Source organism: Acipenser ruthenus, chromosome 14 (genome assembly GCF_902713425.1).
Source record: "Acipenser ruthenus chromosome 14, fAciRut3.2 maternal haplotype, whole genome shotgun sequence".
NCBI classification, from domain to species: Eukaryota; Metazoa; Chordata; class Actinopteri; order Acipenseriformes; family Acipenseridae; genus Acipenser; species Acipenser ruthenus.
In genome coordinates, this window is record NC_081202.1 from 33,301,742 (window position 1) to 33,321,515 (window position 19,774).

The window sequence follows — 19,774 nt, forward strand, 5'->3', positions numbered from 1 at the left end:
GACGACAGACACAGTTGAGCGCTTAAAGCATATGTGGGATGCCAGTGGGATGCCTGTACATCTTTTAATTATCCTGCTAGGCCGAGACTCTCTATTTGATTATGTTGATATTTTTGGGACTTCCCAGTGCTTCAAAATTACTATTTTAAACTGCCAGCCTCTCTTTGTGTGACATGACTGCAGATGGAAGCTTTGTTATCTGTCAATGATTGGAGCAGACACTCCTTGCCAATCTAACACTCTTGTAGCTAGACAGACAGAGAGAGAGAGAGAGAGAGAGAGAGAGAGAGAGAGAGAGAGAGAGAGAGAGAGAGAGAGAAACACATCTTCAGACCTGTCCGTTTACCCAGCAACTCTGAAACAATGTATCTCAAGGACGCCAACTTGCTAATGAGATTTCCACAATAAAAAAATAAAAAAATGTATGCGACACGCGTCCCATGTAAAGGCTGTTAATACAAAATTAGTGGCCTCAGTAACACTTCACAAGGCAGGAGCCAGGTAAGGGACTACTAGAATGAAAACAAAGTGCTTGTGACTTGGTAACAGAACAGGGGTTTCCCCGATTACTCGGAGAACCGCCCTCGCTGAGGTGCGGCCGAACCAATCGACCTCCAAGTCCGGGAAGCGAGGACTTCCCCCAAGGGGAAACTAAGGAAGGATAAATAGTCACTCCTGGTTACAGGAAGTTGTAAGTAACTTTATAAAATGTCATGGGCAAACTTGGCATCGCCCCGTGCCACACAACGCTCCCAGGGTGTGCGGTAATTTCATAACTACTGCACATGAGTTGTGTGTTACTGCTTACTTACAGACCTTTGGGTTAATCTGTCATTTACAAAGTGCCTCAATTTAAACAGATCAGTTAGAAACCTTAATTAAATCACACCCTTCAAGCAATTTAGAATTCCATTGATGAGACATCAGTTGGAATATACAACTATTACAGAAATGCTAGATCACTAAAAATACAATACAAAACCATTTACAAAAAACACACAATCATTTTTAATCAAAACACTCCACACACACCCCACCAAGATGATACTGAATACACTCAGAGAAGGAGCTGCTTCTGGTGGAATTGTCATGGTGATGTCATAATTGCATTCAGTGATATCACATTATGACACACGTGCTATATTTTTCACGTACAAACAAACCCCAGTTGGCCCCCACTCCCTCAGAAGCATTGAGAACTCTTCTGTGTGTGTGTGTGTGTGTGTGTGCGTGTGTGTGTGTGACCGTTCACTTGGCTTCTCCATTGGAGAATAAATTAGATGTGCGACAGTTTTCAAAAGGTCTATTTAAAGCCCCTGACCCTGCCTCCAGCTCAATTTGCTCCTTCACATGGGAAACAAAGTCTCCTGTTATGGGTTTGATGTGCTGTAATAACTGCCAGGGCAGCGTGGTTAGAAAAAGCAATGTAAGTAAACATTAATTAAAGAAGCTGTTTCTCACAATTAGCTCCAGTTTGACACTGAAGTGAAACTCCTTGTATCTGTTTGCTACATTCTCCAGTTCTGTGTTATTCATGGAGGACCTCTTGAAACCTCAGCCCAGTGAGTCTCCCCTTTAGAACCACTGCCTAGCCAACTTTCAAGTGTTAGTGTCAGTGTTAGAGAAAGAAGTTGTAGATGAGCATCAACTTATAGATTTATGTTTGTAGGGCTGGATGCCAACCATCAGTTGAGGGGAAAATGTTTTGCAGAATGTCAGCCGTGGGCCAGAAAAAAAGCCTTTTTGACCCTAACTCTCTTCAGAGAAGAATAAAGTGTTTTTCAAAATTGAATTCCTTCTTCCTGTTGCAGCCAAGTTGTTTCTCCTTAGTTTTATAAAATAGCAATTTGTATTCCTCTCAGAGCAAAAATGCCTTCAGGGCCCACAGCTTTTAGACTGAAATCATTTTTTGAAAAAAAAATAATAATAATAATTAAATGAAAAAGATGTCCAATTCTCCTGGAATTGCCCCGATATGTTTTAAAGCAAAGTTAATGAAGTGGTAACCAAATATCAACATTTGTGTCTCTTGCATTATTGTCATTAGCAACATTATAACCGCCCTCCCTTATTGGGATGAATATCCTTCTGTGGGGATGTTCAAAAGTACCGTGCCACTAACTTTAAGGCAGTGGTTCAAACATGTCGACCCCTGCTTTCTGGTACCCTGTCACTTCCTGTGCTAAAGGTCAAATACGGTGTCTGGCCTCTTTCCATGGTCCCAGATTCAGTGTGCTAGACGATAGGACTGAGAGATACAGGAGGTGAGAAGGAAAACAGCAGTGATACTTGAAAATATGAAGGAAAATAATATATATATATCTCTAATTCACAGACTGGTCTTGTTGTACGGTCCTGACAGTGTGTGAATCTGCTGCGGTTAATCTTTTCGCAGGTCTCCTCTTTTCCTTGATCTGCAACAAAATTCTCGTGCTCATCAGTTTTGTGAGTAAATGGCTTGTGGCTGTGTTTTTGCGAGCTCTGCAGTACAGTAGCCATTCTTTTTGAAGATGAAAGCAACCAACGATTCTTTGACCCTGTCCTGTGACATTAACCCCACAATGTGGATTCTTTGATGTCTGCAGGGCACACACAAAAAAAAAACTTAACACTGCATGTTTCTACCATGGTGACATTTTTTAAATGTGTGTATATATATATATATATATATATATATATATATACACACACACACACACACACACACACATTTAAAAAAAAAGTGTTACAACCAAGTGTCAAATCACAGTATATGTAAAATGTAATAGAAGCTGTTATACTGTACTTCAGAGTTTAATGTTTTCATTAAGTGGCAAAGCTACTTAATTTGAGTTGACTCATCCTGAAGAGATGAAACAGTGTGGCTGGGCAGGGATATGAAAGGAAAGCTTGTATCTATCTCTTACACATGCCTTGCCTGACTCAGCAAACCAGCAAGTCATGCAGTAATACTGAAAACACCACTGTCTTTGTAATACTAACGTTAGGGACAGTTTTAAGGTTCTACATAAAACATACGATGCTTAGAATGTATGCCAAAAAAAGCCAATACTCAATAGCTTGTGTTATATGCATGTTTTATCCCAATTGCACAAGCGGTTCTCTATTATTAAAAACGCAACTGTGACACAGTGTGACAGGCTGGCTGCAGGGAGGAACTCAAACCAGAGAGAGAAACACACAGACAGACGGTGATGATGAGAGAAACTGAGTGCGATGGTTGCACTCAGCGTTTAATAACAAATAAATAAAAAGGTTGAACAAACAGAACACAGGACACGGCACTTCACGCCAAAATAAAGAGACAAACAAAACAGACTATACAGTAAACAGACAGACACACAAACAAACACGGTGAGTTTTAAATAAACAAGTATCGTGCTGGTCCTACCAGCACGTAATAGCAATTGATATTTAAACTAACTTTTATTTCTCCTTCTCTCTCACCCGTTCTCCACTCTCGAACACCCAACATTAACACACGCAACATAAACCATATAACACACACATGCACACAGGGGCGGGGCACATTGCCACACACAGACATACATTATGCGCAGAAAGACATTCAGGCATATCAGCAGACTGATACACTCAACTTGTGCGAAAGAGGTTTCATCACAATGGGAGGTTCTCAAGCTAGATCTAAATACAGTACGCACTGGCGTGTCAGCTGTCTGTATCCAAGCTGGTGGTTAGAGATATAGATATGTTAAACCTGTTCTGCTTAGTTTTTTTTTTTTTCTCAAAGAGTGAATTAACAAAAAATGCATAGGCCCAGATATTTGAAAGGTTTGCACACTGCGTAGATGGTTATGCGCGTCGCAAATGGCTGTTATGCGCAAATGGGCAAAATGTACTATATTCTAAACTTTTTTGCGAGCCACAATCCGCTCTGCACTGTGCACAAATATAATGTATGCATAGCTCAATTTGGCGGGAGTGGCCGACAATTTGTAAGAGCCTGCCATGTGTTTTGAATGTAAAATTACGAAAGGTGCTCCTTTCTTATTCCACTGCCCGTTCAGCCCGTTTTATTTAAGTTGAATTAACTGCCCCCCAGGTTTGTTAATTAGTGTTGTTTGTTGTTGTTGTTGTTGTTGATGTATGTGTGTATGTATTTTCTTACAACAGACGCCCTTATCCAGGGCGACTTACACGTCTTACAAAAAAACACATTACAAAAATCTGATCAGTCCAGACAGGGAGCAACAGCGGCTTGATAAGCGGGATCAAGGCTAAACTGAGAAAGAAAAAAAAAAAAAAACGGATGGTACTGTAACAGAAAACAAAAAAGTCAAAAAATGTAAATGAATTAAAATAGGTAACATGTACTCATATTTGTGTGACACCTGCAGCACAGCATAGATACATCTCTTTGAATTTCATAGAATCTGTGATGGCCCTTTAAATATTTAGCTTATTAGCCATGCTAATGCCTGTGATAATGATAAACATTAGATACAAATGTATGCATGTGCGCAAATTTCATATGCTTAAGCACAAAAATATTTGAATTGCTCCGAATGCCAAATTTGAATGAAAATGGCTAAGTTTTGCAATAAGCGTGACAGGCTTGCAATGCGCAGAATGTTCCATTAAATTACATTGTCGTGTAGTATTCCAATTCAGCGCATTCACGCGTAGCTCTTGTGCATTTCTGCTATATTGGTATTGAATGAGCAAGTGGTTTTGCGAGGCACAAACACATTTGCGAATTGAGCAAAAAACTGCTACTTTCCAACTTTGCACAACTGTTTTGTGCTGTGTTGGAAAATATCAATTTCTGTGCAAAATCACTAATTTTTGCAAGGCACAAATTTTGCGAGGGGATTGCGCATTGCTTCAAATATCTGGGTCATAGTCCCTTGATCAAACAGATTGCTGTGTTAATTTAAATATGTTTGCAGTGAGATTTGATTCATTGCAGCCGGGAACGAAGCAGGTTTCAGAGCTGTATTAGAGAATGCAACAATGAAACACATTGCTACAAGCCCACTGCTACCTCCCATAGCACCTCCCTGGAGATGTTACTTACAGCCCAAATAAAACAGCAGATTCCAGCAGTACACAGGGAACTGAACCAGCAATGTGCAATGTCAGGCGGGTAATGACTTTTCTCCTTTTTTCCTTCTCAGCACTCAGTACAGACCGACAAAGCCAAGGTATCAGCATTATAGTATTGCATGTTAACCCAAGACAGAAATGCTTTCTGATGTTCTGTTATTGAACATGTTTAAACAGTATATTTATGGGAAGTGACAGCAAGCTAGAAAGTGAAACTGCATTCCCAAACACACTGTCTTTTCTAGCACATGGCTTTTAACTGCAACGGAATCCATTCTGTCCTGCTAAGAGCTGAATTTACTGTTTTAGACCCATTATAAAATGTGCATTGATCAGTTTCCATCTTTACAGTTCAATTGGTACCAGCGGTCCAGCGGTAAATAGAGGGTTCTCCACAGCTGAACCAGTGGGTCCCCCAACCAAGATCAGCAACCACACTGGCGTGATTCCCCTGGCACTCCAAGCTTTTACTGGAAGAGCCACTGGGTACGCTTAATATTTACCTTTAAACAAAACAGCCCAACAATAGCAATCTTGAAATACATTAACGAACAACCTCTCCCTCAAATATCTATTTACTACTAATGAATGACTGCGTTTGACATTTTATCCCCCCTCAAAAATGGTGACAGCAAAGAGTAAACTAGGTTACTACTTTGCATTTCAGACGCATGCAGAACATTAAGATAGTACAGCAAAAACAAACAAAAAAAACCCAAAGAAGGGTGAGGAACTTCACCATTATCACATCAACCTTGTGGTCTTTGATTTAATCACTGTTGGTTGCTTATTTTTAGCCCTATTGCACCAGAGGCCCAATTGCACCAAAGGCTGAATAAGAGAGACGCAACACCCTGTGTGACACAAGAGATACGAAGGAGCATGTGACTGCATTGGCCAAGAGCACAGAACAAGAGCACAGTCTTCAGTGCCAGGGAGGTGGCTAACCAGGCAAGCACACACGGGCTGGAGGGTAGGGAGAGACTACAAAAGCACTAGAATTTGGCCTATTATATATCTCTCTAGGTTTTTTTTTTGTCTGTTGCTATTGTAAAACTGGATATTTAAGGCTGTAATCTCAATTTGGGGTTCTCGTAGTTTATGCCGTGACAGGAACCCCTTCATGGTATTGGAGTCTTTATTATGCACATCCCTTATTACCAATAATTGCACATTTGTGCTTGTTAAAAGACCAATGACCGATTTCCCAGACCCTGATTAGCCCTAATCTTAGATTACTGTTAGGGAACAGGGCAAACATTGCAGGTACTTGATCAACCTTATATGGACACTGATAACAGGTCAGTGATTGGGCAACCCCTCTGACACCACCATTTTAAGCATGGGCCCGAGCCAGTAAATTGCACAGTAGGTCAAACTGCGAGTCATCTGCATAATCTGTGAATTAGGTGCAAAGCATGACCTTCCCAGCCACTATAAGGATTTTCTAGTTTTTAGTGCTTGTGAACAGGGTGTGACAGAGGCACGGATACACCACTGAAGAGTGCTGGTTAACAAACACGACATTACTTTACAATACTGATTCGTTCAAAGGAAATTGCAATTTGCCATGATCTTCAAAAGACTGTCCTTGGAAACACAGAATTTCTTGCGTGATTTTAATTCAGAATTACAGTCGCCATGCCTGTATGACCCCGTGGTACCTCTGAAGGTCAATGCTTTTGAAGGTCAGCAGTTAAAGGGTCTTGGAGCTGAATAACTATCGTCACCTGATGCTGAGAGACTGATCCATGCTTTTGTTTCTTCTAACTGCAGTGCACTCTTTGCTGGCCTACCTGAAAGTTTTATCACATGTTCAGACTGTTTGCCTCTGCAAGAGTGTTAACTAAATCTAGCAAATACGATCATATAACCTTGGCCTTTGGAATTCCTCACCACCTTTAAATCAGATATGCAGTCTGTCCCGGTTTTTAAATCTCCTTTAAAAACATCTATTTGAAAAGGCATTTCCTAGCACATTGCCTTAAGGTTGTGAATTGATATTAAATATCTGACCAAAACCTAATAACGTGTCTTATTAATTTTAAACTAAGTTTTATTTTTACTTTGCTCTGCTGAAGTTGGTTTAGCGCTTTGAGAGGACCTGATCTTGAAAGGCAATGTTGTTGAACTTTGAATTGGTGCAAATGCCAGATTACTGTACTGTTTTCTATAGGACATTGCTGAGAATCCTGTATTTAGCAAAGCATCTTGCTTGAGTATTAACCAGGACTAATGTGGGCAAAATGCAGGCAAATTATTGCACCATAGTACATGTCTAACAGTATATCTGAAGAAGCACTCCTTGCAAGCACTTTGGTGGCAAAAAATTACCATGCTGATATTTAGTCATATTACAGAATTTGTGTCAAAAAGATCTTGTGGTCATCAAAAAAAACACTCTACAGTACTGAAGCGTGATTCTCGCCTTTCTTTTCATAGGTTATTACTGTAGAGAGATCTTTTTTACATCAATATGGTTCAAATTATACTTTGTTTTCCAACTAATTCCAAATGAAAGAATATTAGAATATTCCTTTAAATATTTGAACATTACAAAAAATTATTCTGCCAGCTGATATCCTTTGAGGACATTCTGCTGAACAAAACATAAGGTAGTATAAATGTAACGGTAAACACTTCAGATTAAAAAACACGTGTTCATAAAGAACTATTCAAAATTCCGGAACAAAATGTAGTCAATTTTATAGTTTATATGATGTGATGTTGTTTTTATGATGCTATTTTTTTTTATCTTTTTGTACTATACTTGCAAAACTGGCCACAACAAAGATTTCAGAGTATAACATATCAATGGCAGGAAAATCTGAATACAGTGAAAAAGCTATCTAAAGGATACTAGCCTTAATGTTGATAAGATCAACTAAATAACCCCCAGGAGCAACTGAACACAACATATCATCCTTTCCTGAATGCTATGGACTCTTTTGGGCATAATCAAAATAAGTAAATTGTAGTAAATTGGCTCTTGTACAAAGCTTTACATTATCACAGAGATTTTGGGCTATTTTTGGAGCCTACGCGCTTTGAAAAATGAAAGTCTGTTCTTGAAGCTCGGAGAATAAGACCAGCACTTGTCTACCCTTTCTGAAGCTTCCACTTCAGACATTAGACAACTATCTTCCTGACCTGTCGCCCTGTCTCCAAAACCTGTCAAAAAAGAACTGCACACTCAAACAGACTGCAACACGCTGGCTAGACCATTAATGGAAAGGGGGAGGATCATGCATTCACATCATGCATCATACTGTCAGAGAGGAGCAATAATACAGCACAGCTACTTGTAGTCCACCTCATGGTTCTTGACTGATACATAAATTTGATTTATAGGTTGGTATGAATATAAATCTTCCTACCTTATTTAAGATTTGTCTTTTAACAAAATAGTTCCACATAAATGATCATTTTATCATAACCAGTTTTATACATATCATAACCTCTATCTTGCAATACAGCACTGCCTTGTGACCTCGCCTACAATTAATACACTAAAGTATTATTTCTACTGTGCTAGATGTTTTATGGAACGAACCATAGTATGTTAATTAAAGACTGCAGAGCAAATTAAAGTAATGAATGTTAAGGGTCATTTTAGTGACAATTTTGTGCAGCTGCTGTGCTAAAATCACGCTCAGAAGAAATGGTCATCTGAGGAGACGGCCACTATGTGGTCACACACTGCAACACGATGCGGAAGTACTGAAGACACCCCTATACGACTTTCTCATATAAACTGTACGCCACGCAGCAACAAGTATTGTGACTGTGTGACAGGACACAAGAATGCAGAAGATTTATAGCACCATTTATCTCACTCTGACCCATCGCTCACTAACACAGTATGTTGGTTTTCTTTTAATAGACAGACCAAGCAAATTTCAAAAGCAAGCAAAAGATTATAATCAGCAATCCATCCTGGATGCGAGGGATACATATTTAAGTTTGCTGTATTTACTACCAATGCATAACAGCAAGGTGGGATATTTGTACTCATCCAACAAAAAATGACTGTGACACGGTGACTGAAAACACTGGTATGAATCTTTCTATCACAGGGATGGCAATAAGACTCCCATTGCAGAGCAGTTTGACCCAATCCTGGTTTTACTATGAATTTAATACGACACACCTCAGCTTGTTACCTATACATACTGTGGCTAATCAAGCTCATAGTAAAACCTGGTATGGATGCTGTCTTACTGTCCAAACTGATGTGCAACAGGGATATGCACCTTTTATATATTACAGCATGAATTACAGGGCGGCTGGAAACCATTTGCATAATGATTTAACCCATGTCTATTAACAGTATATAAAACAGTGTGTGCTACAGAAGGTGTTTCCATTTTTTTGTCCAGCACCTCTATACAAACTGACACTAAACTGAGTCCACATCAATCTGCACTAACCCTCCAAGGCACAGGTAGTTAGCAGTATTTAGAGTAGTACTTTTTAATTTAATATCTTATTTCTCATTTTAAATTCAATTCACATGCACGTGTAGAATGCAGGAGTGTCAAATGTCAATATAATCAACATACTCTAAATGGTGAATGACTGTATTATTGACAATTTTGTAAAAGGCATAGAATTCTGATGACGCCCTGCAGAAACCCAGCAGCTAAAGACGCTTAGCAGCAGTTCTACCATTTACAGTAATACAGTATGCATTCTTCTCCCACTCAAATTTGGTTACTAGACTGTACCAGTCAATATGCCTCTACGGGAAATTCCAACCGCAGATGGTAAGGCTGTCCTTTATTCTTCCCAACGGTTATGAGTTAGAGGTATGCCCGTCATGTACACAAAATATATGCACAAAGAACCACACACACAACGTTAACACAAAAGAAACAGTACTGTCGGAAACACTAAATTCTGTAGTATGCCAGTTTGTTGAAAAAATGGTCTGGTAAATCTTTTTGGAGATTAGACAGACGTCCCTGCTTAAATGCCATCGCCTAACAATTATGACATATTTTTCCTGTGAAGGATTATAGTACAAAGCCAGTAAGAGGCTAGACTGATGTGTATCGCAGTCACACAACCAATGTAGCCTCCACATACAGTGTCATTGCAGAACGCTGTCACACAGATAAGATAGAGAAACATAAAGAAACTAACATTTACAACCGTAGGGTTTTTAAAGCGTGGGGACTTGGGTGGCTTATAAAATCACTGCATTGAATAGAATAGTCACTGCTTTGCACGTTCACGCTGTATTACAAATTATACATGACAAGGGATACTAGAAATCTACAGAAACGATATTAATATTAATAATTAGCGCAGAACAATGCTCTGCTGGCGTACGCAAACCGGAGCTATTATATAAGTTGCAGTACTAATGGTTTTTACAAATAAGTGCAAACTTAACTTACCTAATCCACTGATCTCACGTCTGATGCTCAGCCTGTTCTTCTCATCCACTATAGCTTTGAGCATCTGATGCAAGGATTGGTCCAAATCTCCATTCTCCTCCTCGGGTTCAGCCCCAGCACTCGTCTTGCTCTTAACGGATGCCATCCCCACACTGAGTTCATGTCAGTCCTCCTTTAAAATAAATTCCACCCGTTTGCGACTGCGAAAGCCTGAGGGGGGAGGGGGGAGAGAAAGGGGGGTAAGAGATTCCCCCGTGCGCGGACAGTGGGTTGTCCTTTTGTATTTTCCGTTTGCTTGAGAATTATGTACTCCCTGCCACTCGCTTAAAACGAGATGGCAGTTCTTGAGGGTGTATTTCCAAGGCAATATAACGCGTAACTGAGGATCTTACTTACGTCTACTTTGTTTTGAGCTCAGCTGGCGAAAAAAATCCGGAACACCCCTCACACTTCCTGCAACAAAGCGCGACACGTTAAATTTAAAGAGACAGCGCACCTTTCTTTTGAAATTTACCTTGATCACACCGTGTAACACTTTTTTTTTTTTTTTTTTTTTTTGGTTCCTGGGTAGTAAGTGTTATTTCCTAATTGCTTATGCCTCAAAAGTATAGAAAATGGCTATTATCCCCCACAAACTTTGCTTTTGTGACCAGACAGTGATATTTTGAAATGTACCTATTTTCCAGAACATTCCAGATAGATTTAGTGCTGAGTAAACTTGGAGTAACTTCTAGAACTTTCTAGAACTTTCCAGTAATATAAAAAGTAGTATAAATACAGGGGCCTTAAGCCCACCAGTTCAGTTTAGTTCCAGCTGCCTAAGTGTATACATATCTGCATTTTTCTGAGATGGCATCAAGGTCATAGGAGACTTCAAAATGGTGGCATTCCTGATGGGTCTCCAAGGCGGTTTTACCAAGTTTCCCTAATATCTTTGCCTTTGGGACAGCAGGGACACCAAGGCGCACTACCACAGGCAGGACTGGCCATAGCGGACCGAGTTCTCTGTGGGGAGGAACAACGTCAAGTGGGAGCCACTGGTGGACCTCCGGAAGGTGCTGATGCCACCACTGCACATCAAATTGGGCCTTATGAAACAATTTGTCAGAGCTCTAGATAAGGAGTCGGCAGCCTTCAAGTACCTTCAAGACTTCTTCCCTAAGCTGTCTGAGGCAAAGGTCAAAGCCGGTGTCTTCGTCGGACCGCAGATAAAGAAGATCCTGGAGTGCAATGAATTCCCCAAGAAGCGGAGAAAGCGGCTTGGAACAGCTTTGTCGCAGTGGTTCGGGGCTTCCTGGGCAATCACAAGGCCGAAAACTATGTGGAGCTGGTTGAGACTCTGGTGAAGAACTACGGCACAATGGGCTGTAGGATGTCCCTCAAAGTCCATATCCTTGATGCTCATCTTGATAAATTCAAGGAGAACATGGGAGCGTACTCGGAGGAGCAAGGCGAGCGCTTCCACCAGGATATACTGGACTTTGAACGCCGCTACCAAGGACAGTATAATGAGAACATGATGGGAGACTACATTTGGGGGCTGATTTGTGAAAGTGATTTACAGTATAATCGTAAATCTCGAAAAACTACTCACTTCTAAATCTTTTGTAGTCATTTTTGTATTACTTTAGTATAAATACATGTTAATTTGGATTCATATGTTGTTTTTTTCTGACTTTATGTGAACGAAAAGACACAAATTCGCCCGTTTTGTCATTGGAAATAGGTAAATTTCAAAATATCACTGTCTGGTCACAAAAGCAAAGTTTGTGGGGAATAATAGCCATTTTCTATACTTTTGAAGCATAAGCAATTAGGAAATAACACTTACTACAAAAAGGAACAAAAATTGTGTTACATAGTGTCATACAACCACCTGGAAGGGTTCCTTATTTGCGGTATACTTGACAAAGCAGCGTGTCCTTTTTCTGTGTGTTTTAATTCACATACTCATCTTGCTCAATTAATATATTGCTACCATTTAAAAGATAACTGCTCCCTCTTTCAAGAAAAACAAAAATAAAAAATCTCTATCAGCAGCATAGCGGTACCCCATATATTACCCGCTTGTTTTGCCCTATTTACCCCCTTAGACGCTTTGCTAATATCCAAGTACCCCTAGATTGCTTGTCACCCCCTCTGCAAAAACAGTAAATATTCTAATGAGCAAGCTGTACCCAACGAGAAGCACCCCAAAGTGTAGCACATAACCAATATAGAACGCATGGGGACATGTCTTTTGATGCCCCATTTACTCCCATAGACGCCTTGCTCACTAAATATTTTGGTGTCTTATGATAGGTTATCGTCTCCACTTTGAAAAAAACACTAAATATCTTGAGCAAGCCGTACCCCACGACCACGACTCAACTGCCGGTATTTTATTTGAAAAAATGTCACACAACTCTCGCTAGAGATCTCACTAAGATGACGCAAATAATATTAAAATTAGTATATTGCGGCTCTCTTCATTAACAGATTTCTTAGTACACACGACAAAACGTGTGAATTGTCGTAACAAAAATGCAAATTGCGGTATGTTTGCGCTGCGACTGGCCCATCTTAGTACATCTACCCCTTAAGTGTTTTTGCAAAGAGGGGGTGATAACCTATCCAGGGATACCTCGATATTTAGTGAGCAAAGCGTCTACGGGGGTAAATGGGGCAAAACTAACGGGTACTGCTATGCTGCTGATACAGATTTTTTATTAATATTTTCGTTTTTCTTCAAAGAGGGAGCGATTATCTTTTAAATGGTATCAATATATTTATTGAGCAAGATGTGTAAGTAAGTTCCCTTTCAATTCGAAGATGACCACCAATGATACTGTTGGGATATGCCTGCTTGTCAGGTATTCGCTGAGCATTTTATATCAAAGCTGCCTTTAGGCCCCTCCGCGGAGTGACGTCATCCGTCCCGCCTCATCAAGGTTATAAATAGTCACTGCGTGGCGGTGTCAGTCTCTTTTGCCTTTCACAGACAGGTAGATAAGGTAGGTGAGTATTACTCTAACCTTTTCCAGTTGTGATTGACTCTTTAGAGCTCCTTCTTAATTAATTGCTGGAAGTAGGCTTGCCACTTCCCCGGAATCAAAAACTCGGCAACTGAAGGCTGAGCTAACGCATACGCAACTGCGATTTATAGCGGTGAAAAAAAAAGAGATAAGGGAGAACACGACCCTCCAGCGAGTCCAGCCCTGCTCTGCAGCAGCTGTTGACTCAAGGGCAATGGCCGACCTCAGTACGCCCACTCGGTGTGTGTGGCCTAGCGCCCCTACAGGCCACCGATTACTATTGATTTTACTGTTACAGTAAAAAAAAAAAAAAAAGACAACACTTCTACTGCATTGCAGTTTTAAAATAAATAAATAAACCGCGCGCTTCCTACATTAGGCCTCGGCCTTAGTGTTGAGCAGACCACGCGCATCACCACTCACCCATAAAGCGGTGTGTTCGTGTGTAAAAAAAAAAAAAAGGAACAGGTGTGTTTTCTTTTTCTTCTGTCTGTCTCTTTACCTTTTCCAGGTCCGTGACTGCACCGGTTGAGGGCTCCACACAGTCCTGACGCCATCTTGGGTGCTCCACTCCACTGCAAGCTTCACGCTTCACTGGTTGTGTGACTGCATTGCAGCTGTGTGCAGGCTACGCTCCACACCGTTGCAAGCTACTTGCTTTTCCTGGTTGTGTGACTGCAAGCAGCCCAGACACAGACACGCAGCCCAGTACCTTGGTGCTTGCCCTCGGTACTTGGTGCTCGGTGCTTCGGCACCTCCGTTCTAGGCCTCGACGCACGCGGTACCCTCGGCTCCTCAATGCCTGAGAGCCTTGGTGCTTCGGCGCCTTCGGTTTACTAAAGCGTCAACGCCTTCGGTGTTGAAGCGCTTACCGTCATCGGTGGCTTCGTGCCTCGGTGCTCCATAGCCTCAGTACATCGGTGCTTCGGCATCCTCAGTGCCTTAAGAGCTACACGCATCGGCTGCCCCAGAGCCTCGCTACCTCGGTGTTTCGACACCCTCGGTGCTCGAGGACTCTGCAAATCAACGCCTGCGGCGCTTCACCCAGCACACCCTATCCCCTCTAGGTTTTTCGGTGCCTCGGTGCTTCGGCCCTGTCGACGCTCCAGAGCTAAGCACCCTGACTGCAGTGTCAACTTTCCACCCGTGCACATCCTGCAGGAGGAAATTGCCTCCACAGGACAAACACATCCTGTGTGTGAGGTGCCTGGGCATCGAACACGCCTCTGCTGCCTTGGCCGGTCGTCCTGCTCTTTTTGTACTGGGTCCAAGGAGAGCACGCTGCACGCGCTTTTCTCAAACGAGAACCCTACAGCCAGCCTAGGAGAGCCATTGTCGGTCTTGGAATCCCAGGCCTTCCCCCCACCCCCCACCCTCCGAGTCCTACGCAGAGTATTTCTTATTCCACGGCGCCCCAGCAATCGATGTAAATTACCCTTCGCGAGCCGCTAGCTTCAGAGCTACGACAGTTTTGGGCACCTTGCTGCAGATTTCAGGTTTCCAGGGGCAAGCCCTGGGCAGAATCCTGGTGGGCTTAGTGGTGGTGCACAGACATCTCTGGCTGTCCCAAGCGAGGGTCCCGGATGCGGACAAGTCCTGATTACTAGATGCGCCTATCTCCCCTGGCCATGCATTTAGACCAGCAGTTGAAGGAGATCTTGCAATGCTCTCACAGAGAGCAAGAGGCGTCCCGGCAGGTAGCCTCAGCACGGGGAAGGATGAGGCGTTGGCGTCCGGCAGTTACCACGGTAGCCCAGACTATCCCGGTCCCTACAGCACCACGGTGCTACCTGAGGCACGGTGCAGAATACTGGATTGCCTTGCAATGCGAGCCTGCCTGTCGGATGACAGGATAGCTGCTATTCGCAACTGCCTGGCCCTGTTTCAACCAGGGTTCACAGTGCAATTATTGTTGTGCCAGAAACTACTGGGTCTGATGGCCGCAGTGTCCTCAGCCATTTAACTGGGGTTACTTCACATGCGCCCACTTCAAGCGTGGCTCAATGCCTTTCAGCCATACCCCAAACACGACAGATACCATCGGCTGACAGTGTCTCGTCTGTGCTGGAGAGCACGAAGCTGGTGGAGGCAAGCCCCTCATTTGAGCGTAGGCATAAGGATGGGAGTCATTTACAACCGTCAAGTGGTGACGACAGACGCATCCAACTCCGGTTGGGGGGTGGTCTGGGCAGGCAGAGGAGTCAGCGGATCCTGGTTGGGCTGTTGTCCCTGCACATAAATGTGCTACAGCTAAGAGCAATCCACCTCACTCTGCAACATTTTTCCCCTGTGCTCTACAATAAACATGTCCTTGTCCGCACGGACAACATGTCAGTGGTTGCGTATGTGAACCACCAGGGATGGCTTCGGTCCCCGGGGTTACACCGCATAGCCTTTCGACTGCTGATCTGGGCACAGAGGCACCTCCTGTCCCTCTGGTCTGTACATCTCCTGGGAGTGGTGAACTGGGCGGCGGACCTCCTCTCCAGGGAGGGTCCTCACCTGTCAGAATGACGACTGCACCCTCAGGTGGTACAGCGCATTTGGGAACGCTTTGGGGAAGCACAGGTTGACCTCTTTGCCACGGCAGAGACGACCCATTGCCTCCTGTGGTTCTCCCTCTGCAGCTGCAGAGGCCCACCTTAGTGCACAAATGGCTCAAAGCGCCTTCATACGTTTTCCCACCTATACCGCTGCTCCCTGCCTTCCTCGAGAAGGTCTGGAGAGAGGAAGCGACCAGATGGCCCAGGAGAACCTGCAGGGCCAGCCCTGGGAGATCCCGCTGCCCAGAACCGGGCAGACTCCAACTGTGGGTCTGGTCCCTGAACGGGACCGTCTGTTCGCCCTAGGGCTCTCAGATGCAGTAGTGAGTACACTGCAGAACGCTAGGGCTTCTTCTACAAGAGTGTTGTACGTCTATAAATGGAAATATTTTCAAAACTGGTGCATGGCCAGAGATCATGATTTCATGTATTGCCTTATAGACGTTATTTTACAGTTTCTGCAAGATCTGCTAGAGGTGGGTAAATCCCCCTCTATGTTGAAAGTGTACCTAGCAGCCATATCTGCTTGCCAAGTTCCCATCAACTCAGTATTCCCGGGCGCTCATATACTGGCGACCCATTTTCTAAAGGGAGCTTGGTGGTTACGTCCTCCTATAAAGGACATCCTCCCCGAATGGAGTTGAGACGTGGTGCTGTAGGCTCTCACATCTCTCTATGAAGACAGCCTTTCTGTTAGCTATCACCTTTGCTAAGCGAGTCAGTGAGCTACAGGCACTGTCCGTGCACAGTTCCTGTATGTGCATTTGGGACGATGGAAACAGATTATCGTTGCGCATGAACCCTGCTTTCCTCCCTAAGGTGATTACAGCGTTTCACTTGAATCAATCAGTGGAACTAGAGGCTTTCCATCCCCCTCCCTTCACAGAGGAGTCGGATAGGAGATTAAATTCCCTCTGCCCAGTTTGGGCATTGAGATGCTATATGAATATAACAAGAGTGCTGCATCAGTCTGACCAGCTCTTCGTTTGTCATGGTGAACAGACCTGAGGTCAAGCCCTCTCCAAGCAGCGACTGTCCCATTGGATTGTGGACACGGTTTTGACTGCGTATACTAATGCCGGCCTACTCCCACCTGGGATGGTGGCAGCACACTCTACCAGAGGTGTGGCTATGTCATGGGCCCTATTTAGAGATTCCTTGTTGACCGATATATGTACTGCGGCTAGCTGGATTACCCCCAATAAGTTTACCAGGTTCTACCGACTTAATGTCGTAGATCCCTCTATGCCTTTAACACTAGAACCGCAGAGATTTCCGACTACATACAACCGCCGCACGATTTTAGAATGGCTCCTATATGAAAATCAAAAACAAACTATTTGATACAACTTAATATTTTTTATTTATGAACATCATGCATAACATTTTCGAGCAGAAACACCATATTTACATTGAAAATTAAACTTTTTTCTTATTTTTTTCAAAAAGAGCACACATACATAAACATGAAAAACTGTAATAAAATAAACTTTGCGCAATAAACTTCTGTGTAAACAGGTGTAGAAAGCTGTATGCACACATACAATTATAAAACATAAATAACTAGTATTAGCATAAAACAAAAATTTAACATAACTTATGCAACGTGAATGCGCTTTGAGTGAAACAGAGTTCAAAGGCTCTGTCTGTTCAGAGTTCTGTTACAACTTTCTAAGTACAATCTATGCAGAAAAAAACACTTTTCAACTCAACAGGATTATAAAACGTTATTTCACAATGACTTTGATTTTATTACAAAGCCCAGAGTAAATTGTCAGCTATATTGTATTGATTTCAATATGCCGCATAAACTGCGGGTCTGGCAGTGGAAGAAGCAAGTGCTTATAACTTATTCATTTTTATGATTCTGCAGCTGAAACACCGTATTGGTATTTAATTCATATATTTAGTAACACTTAAGAACGGACATGCACGAGATAATAGGCACTAGGGTCCTTGAGGTTGCACGCTCACACCACCAACACTAGATGGCGGTAGCAAGATGTCCCTCAGATGCTGTCCTCTCATTCTCCCTCACGACGGCTCTGGTATACTTTCCCAAAAGTATCATTGGCGGTCATCTTCGAACTGAAAGGGAACGATAGGTTACGGATGTAACCCGGGTTCCCTGAAAGAGAAGATGCCGCAACCTTGTGAAGTCGCATCACTTGCATTCACTGGTTCAACGCAAAAGAGGCTGAGATCTCCGCGCAGTGACTATTTATTACCTCGGTGAGGCGGGACTGAGGACATCACTCCGCAGAGGGGCCTATCGGTAGCTTTGATATAAAATGCTCAGCGAATACCTGACAAGCAGGCATATCCCAAAAGTATTCAATTTGGTGCTTTTCAGTTCTAGTTGCCTGTTAAATATAACCTAGGCTAGATCAGCCAAACCGTCCTTATCGAATCTAGTGATCTTCCATTTAGAAAGAAGTTTCCTTTTGTTTTGCAGGCAAGACGGCAGGCAACCAGAACTAAAGAGAAGTTCATGAATTCCTTATTGAAACACCTTAACACAGAATCATCAAGAAATCAGTATTTGAAAACTCCCAATAAGAACCACTGAGAAAGATTGCAAACATCATGAAAAGGTAAGGAAACAGTAAAACAATGTAATGAAATAAGACCTGTTTATATTTAGATGCAAGGGTTGGATAAATAAGTTATGATGGCACAAGTCCGATGGCCCACGGTGCTCTATCACCGCTTTTGTGTAGGTGCGCCAAGAAACTCTAGGCGTATGTGTACCACGTATGCCTTTTTTTTTTCTTTTTTTATAAATTTAGTTGTTGCCAATTATTTTTTATTATTTTCTCCCCAATTTGAAATGGCCAATTATTTTTTAAGCTCAGCTCAACTCGGGAGGACCGAAGCGTGTGCCGTCAGCCGACCGATTTTTTTCACACTGCGGACTCACCATGCAGCCACCCAGGAACTACCGCGTCGGAGGACAACGCAGCTCTCGGGCAGTTTACAGGCAAGCCCGCAGGCGCCCGGCCAGACTACAGGGGTTGCTGGTGCGCGGTGAGCCGAGGACACCCTGGCCGACCTAACCCTCCGTCCCCCCGGGCGACGCTCGGCCAATGGTGCGCCGCCCCCTGGAGGCTCCCGTCCACGATCGGCTGTGGAATAGTCTGGACTCGAACTCACGACGTCCAGACTATAGAGCGCATCCTGCACTCCACGTGGAGCGCCTTTACTGGATGCGCCACTCGGGAGCCCCCACCACGTATGCATTTTAATTGTGTTATTATCCTTTACAGGAATGTCCTATGATGTCTGATACATTGACCAGAATTGTCAATAGCACAATATGAAGCCACTTCAGACCACTACAAGCCCCTAAATGAAATGTTTCAGCTATTTAATGGTGGTTTGATAAAACTGTTGGGTGAGTTTCTAGTTTCTGAAGAAAATGCACTCATGGCGATTAGAGTAAAGAGTTTCGAGAATCTAGTCCTTTCGTTTTCTGGAAGTTTCTTTAGATTTAATTTGAATTTGTAAATATTATGGGCGATTAATCCCTTATAAAAGTTTAACATGGTATTTTTGCAGTTCTCCCATGGTTGTACAATGTATTTATCATAGTCTACCATGGTTTGCATATTTTTTGAATATGCTTAATCATACTTCTGTGGGCTTCACAGTGCTTACCTGGGCTTAACCATGATCAAAGAATGCAGTTGGTCAGTATTTGGAAGTAATTTATTGGGGAAGTTAATAAACAGACACGATAAACAAAATA

The 19,774-nt window shown here is 42.8% G+C and overlaps 1 protein-coding gene across 2 annotated transcripts in view; it reads right to left on the reverse strand.

Annotated features, from left to right (window-relative positions):
• The window catches only part of LOC117419843 (uncharacterized protein KIAA0930 homolog), a 71,419-nt gene extending 60,510 nt beyond the window's left edge, over positions 1 to 10,909 (reverse strand). Inside the window, exons 1-2 of one of the 2 annotated variants that reach the window (XM_058986404.1) lie at positions 10,866 to 10,906; positions 10,470 to 10,679 (exon numbers count right to left, since the gene is read on the reverse strand). In XM_058986404.1, the coding sequence (XP_058842387.1) occupies positions 10,470 to 10,614 (145 nt within the window). In that variant the 5' untranslated portion in view covers positions 10,615 to 10,679; positions 10,866 to 10,906. Of the gene's footprint in view, positions 1 to 10,469 lie in introns of both variants that reach the window. The other variant, XM_034033112.3, reaches the window with a different exon arrangement.
• Between the last annotated feature and the right edge of the window lie 8,865 nt (positions 10,910 to 19,774).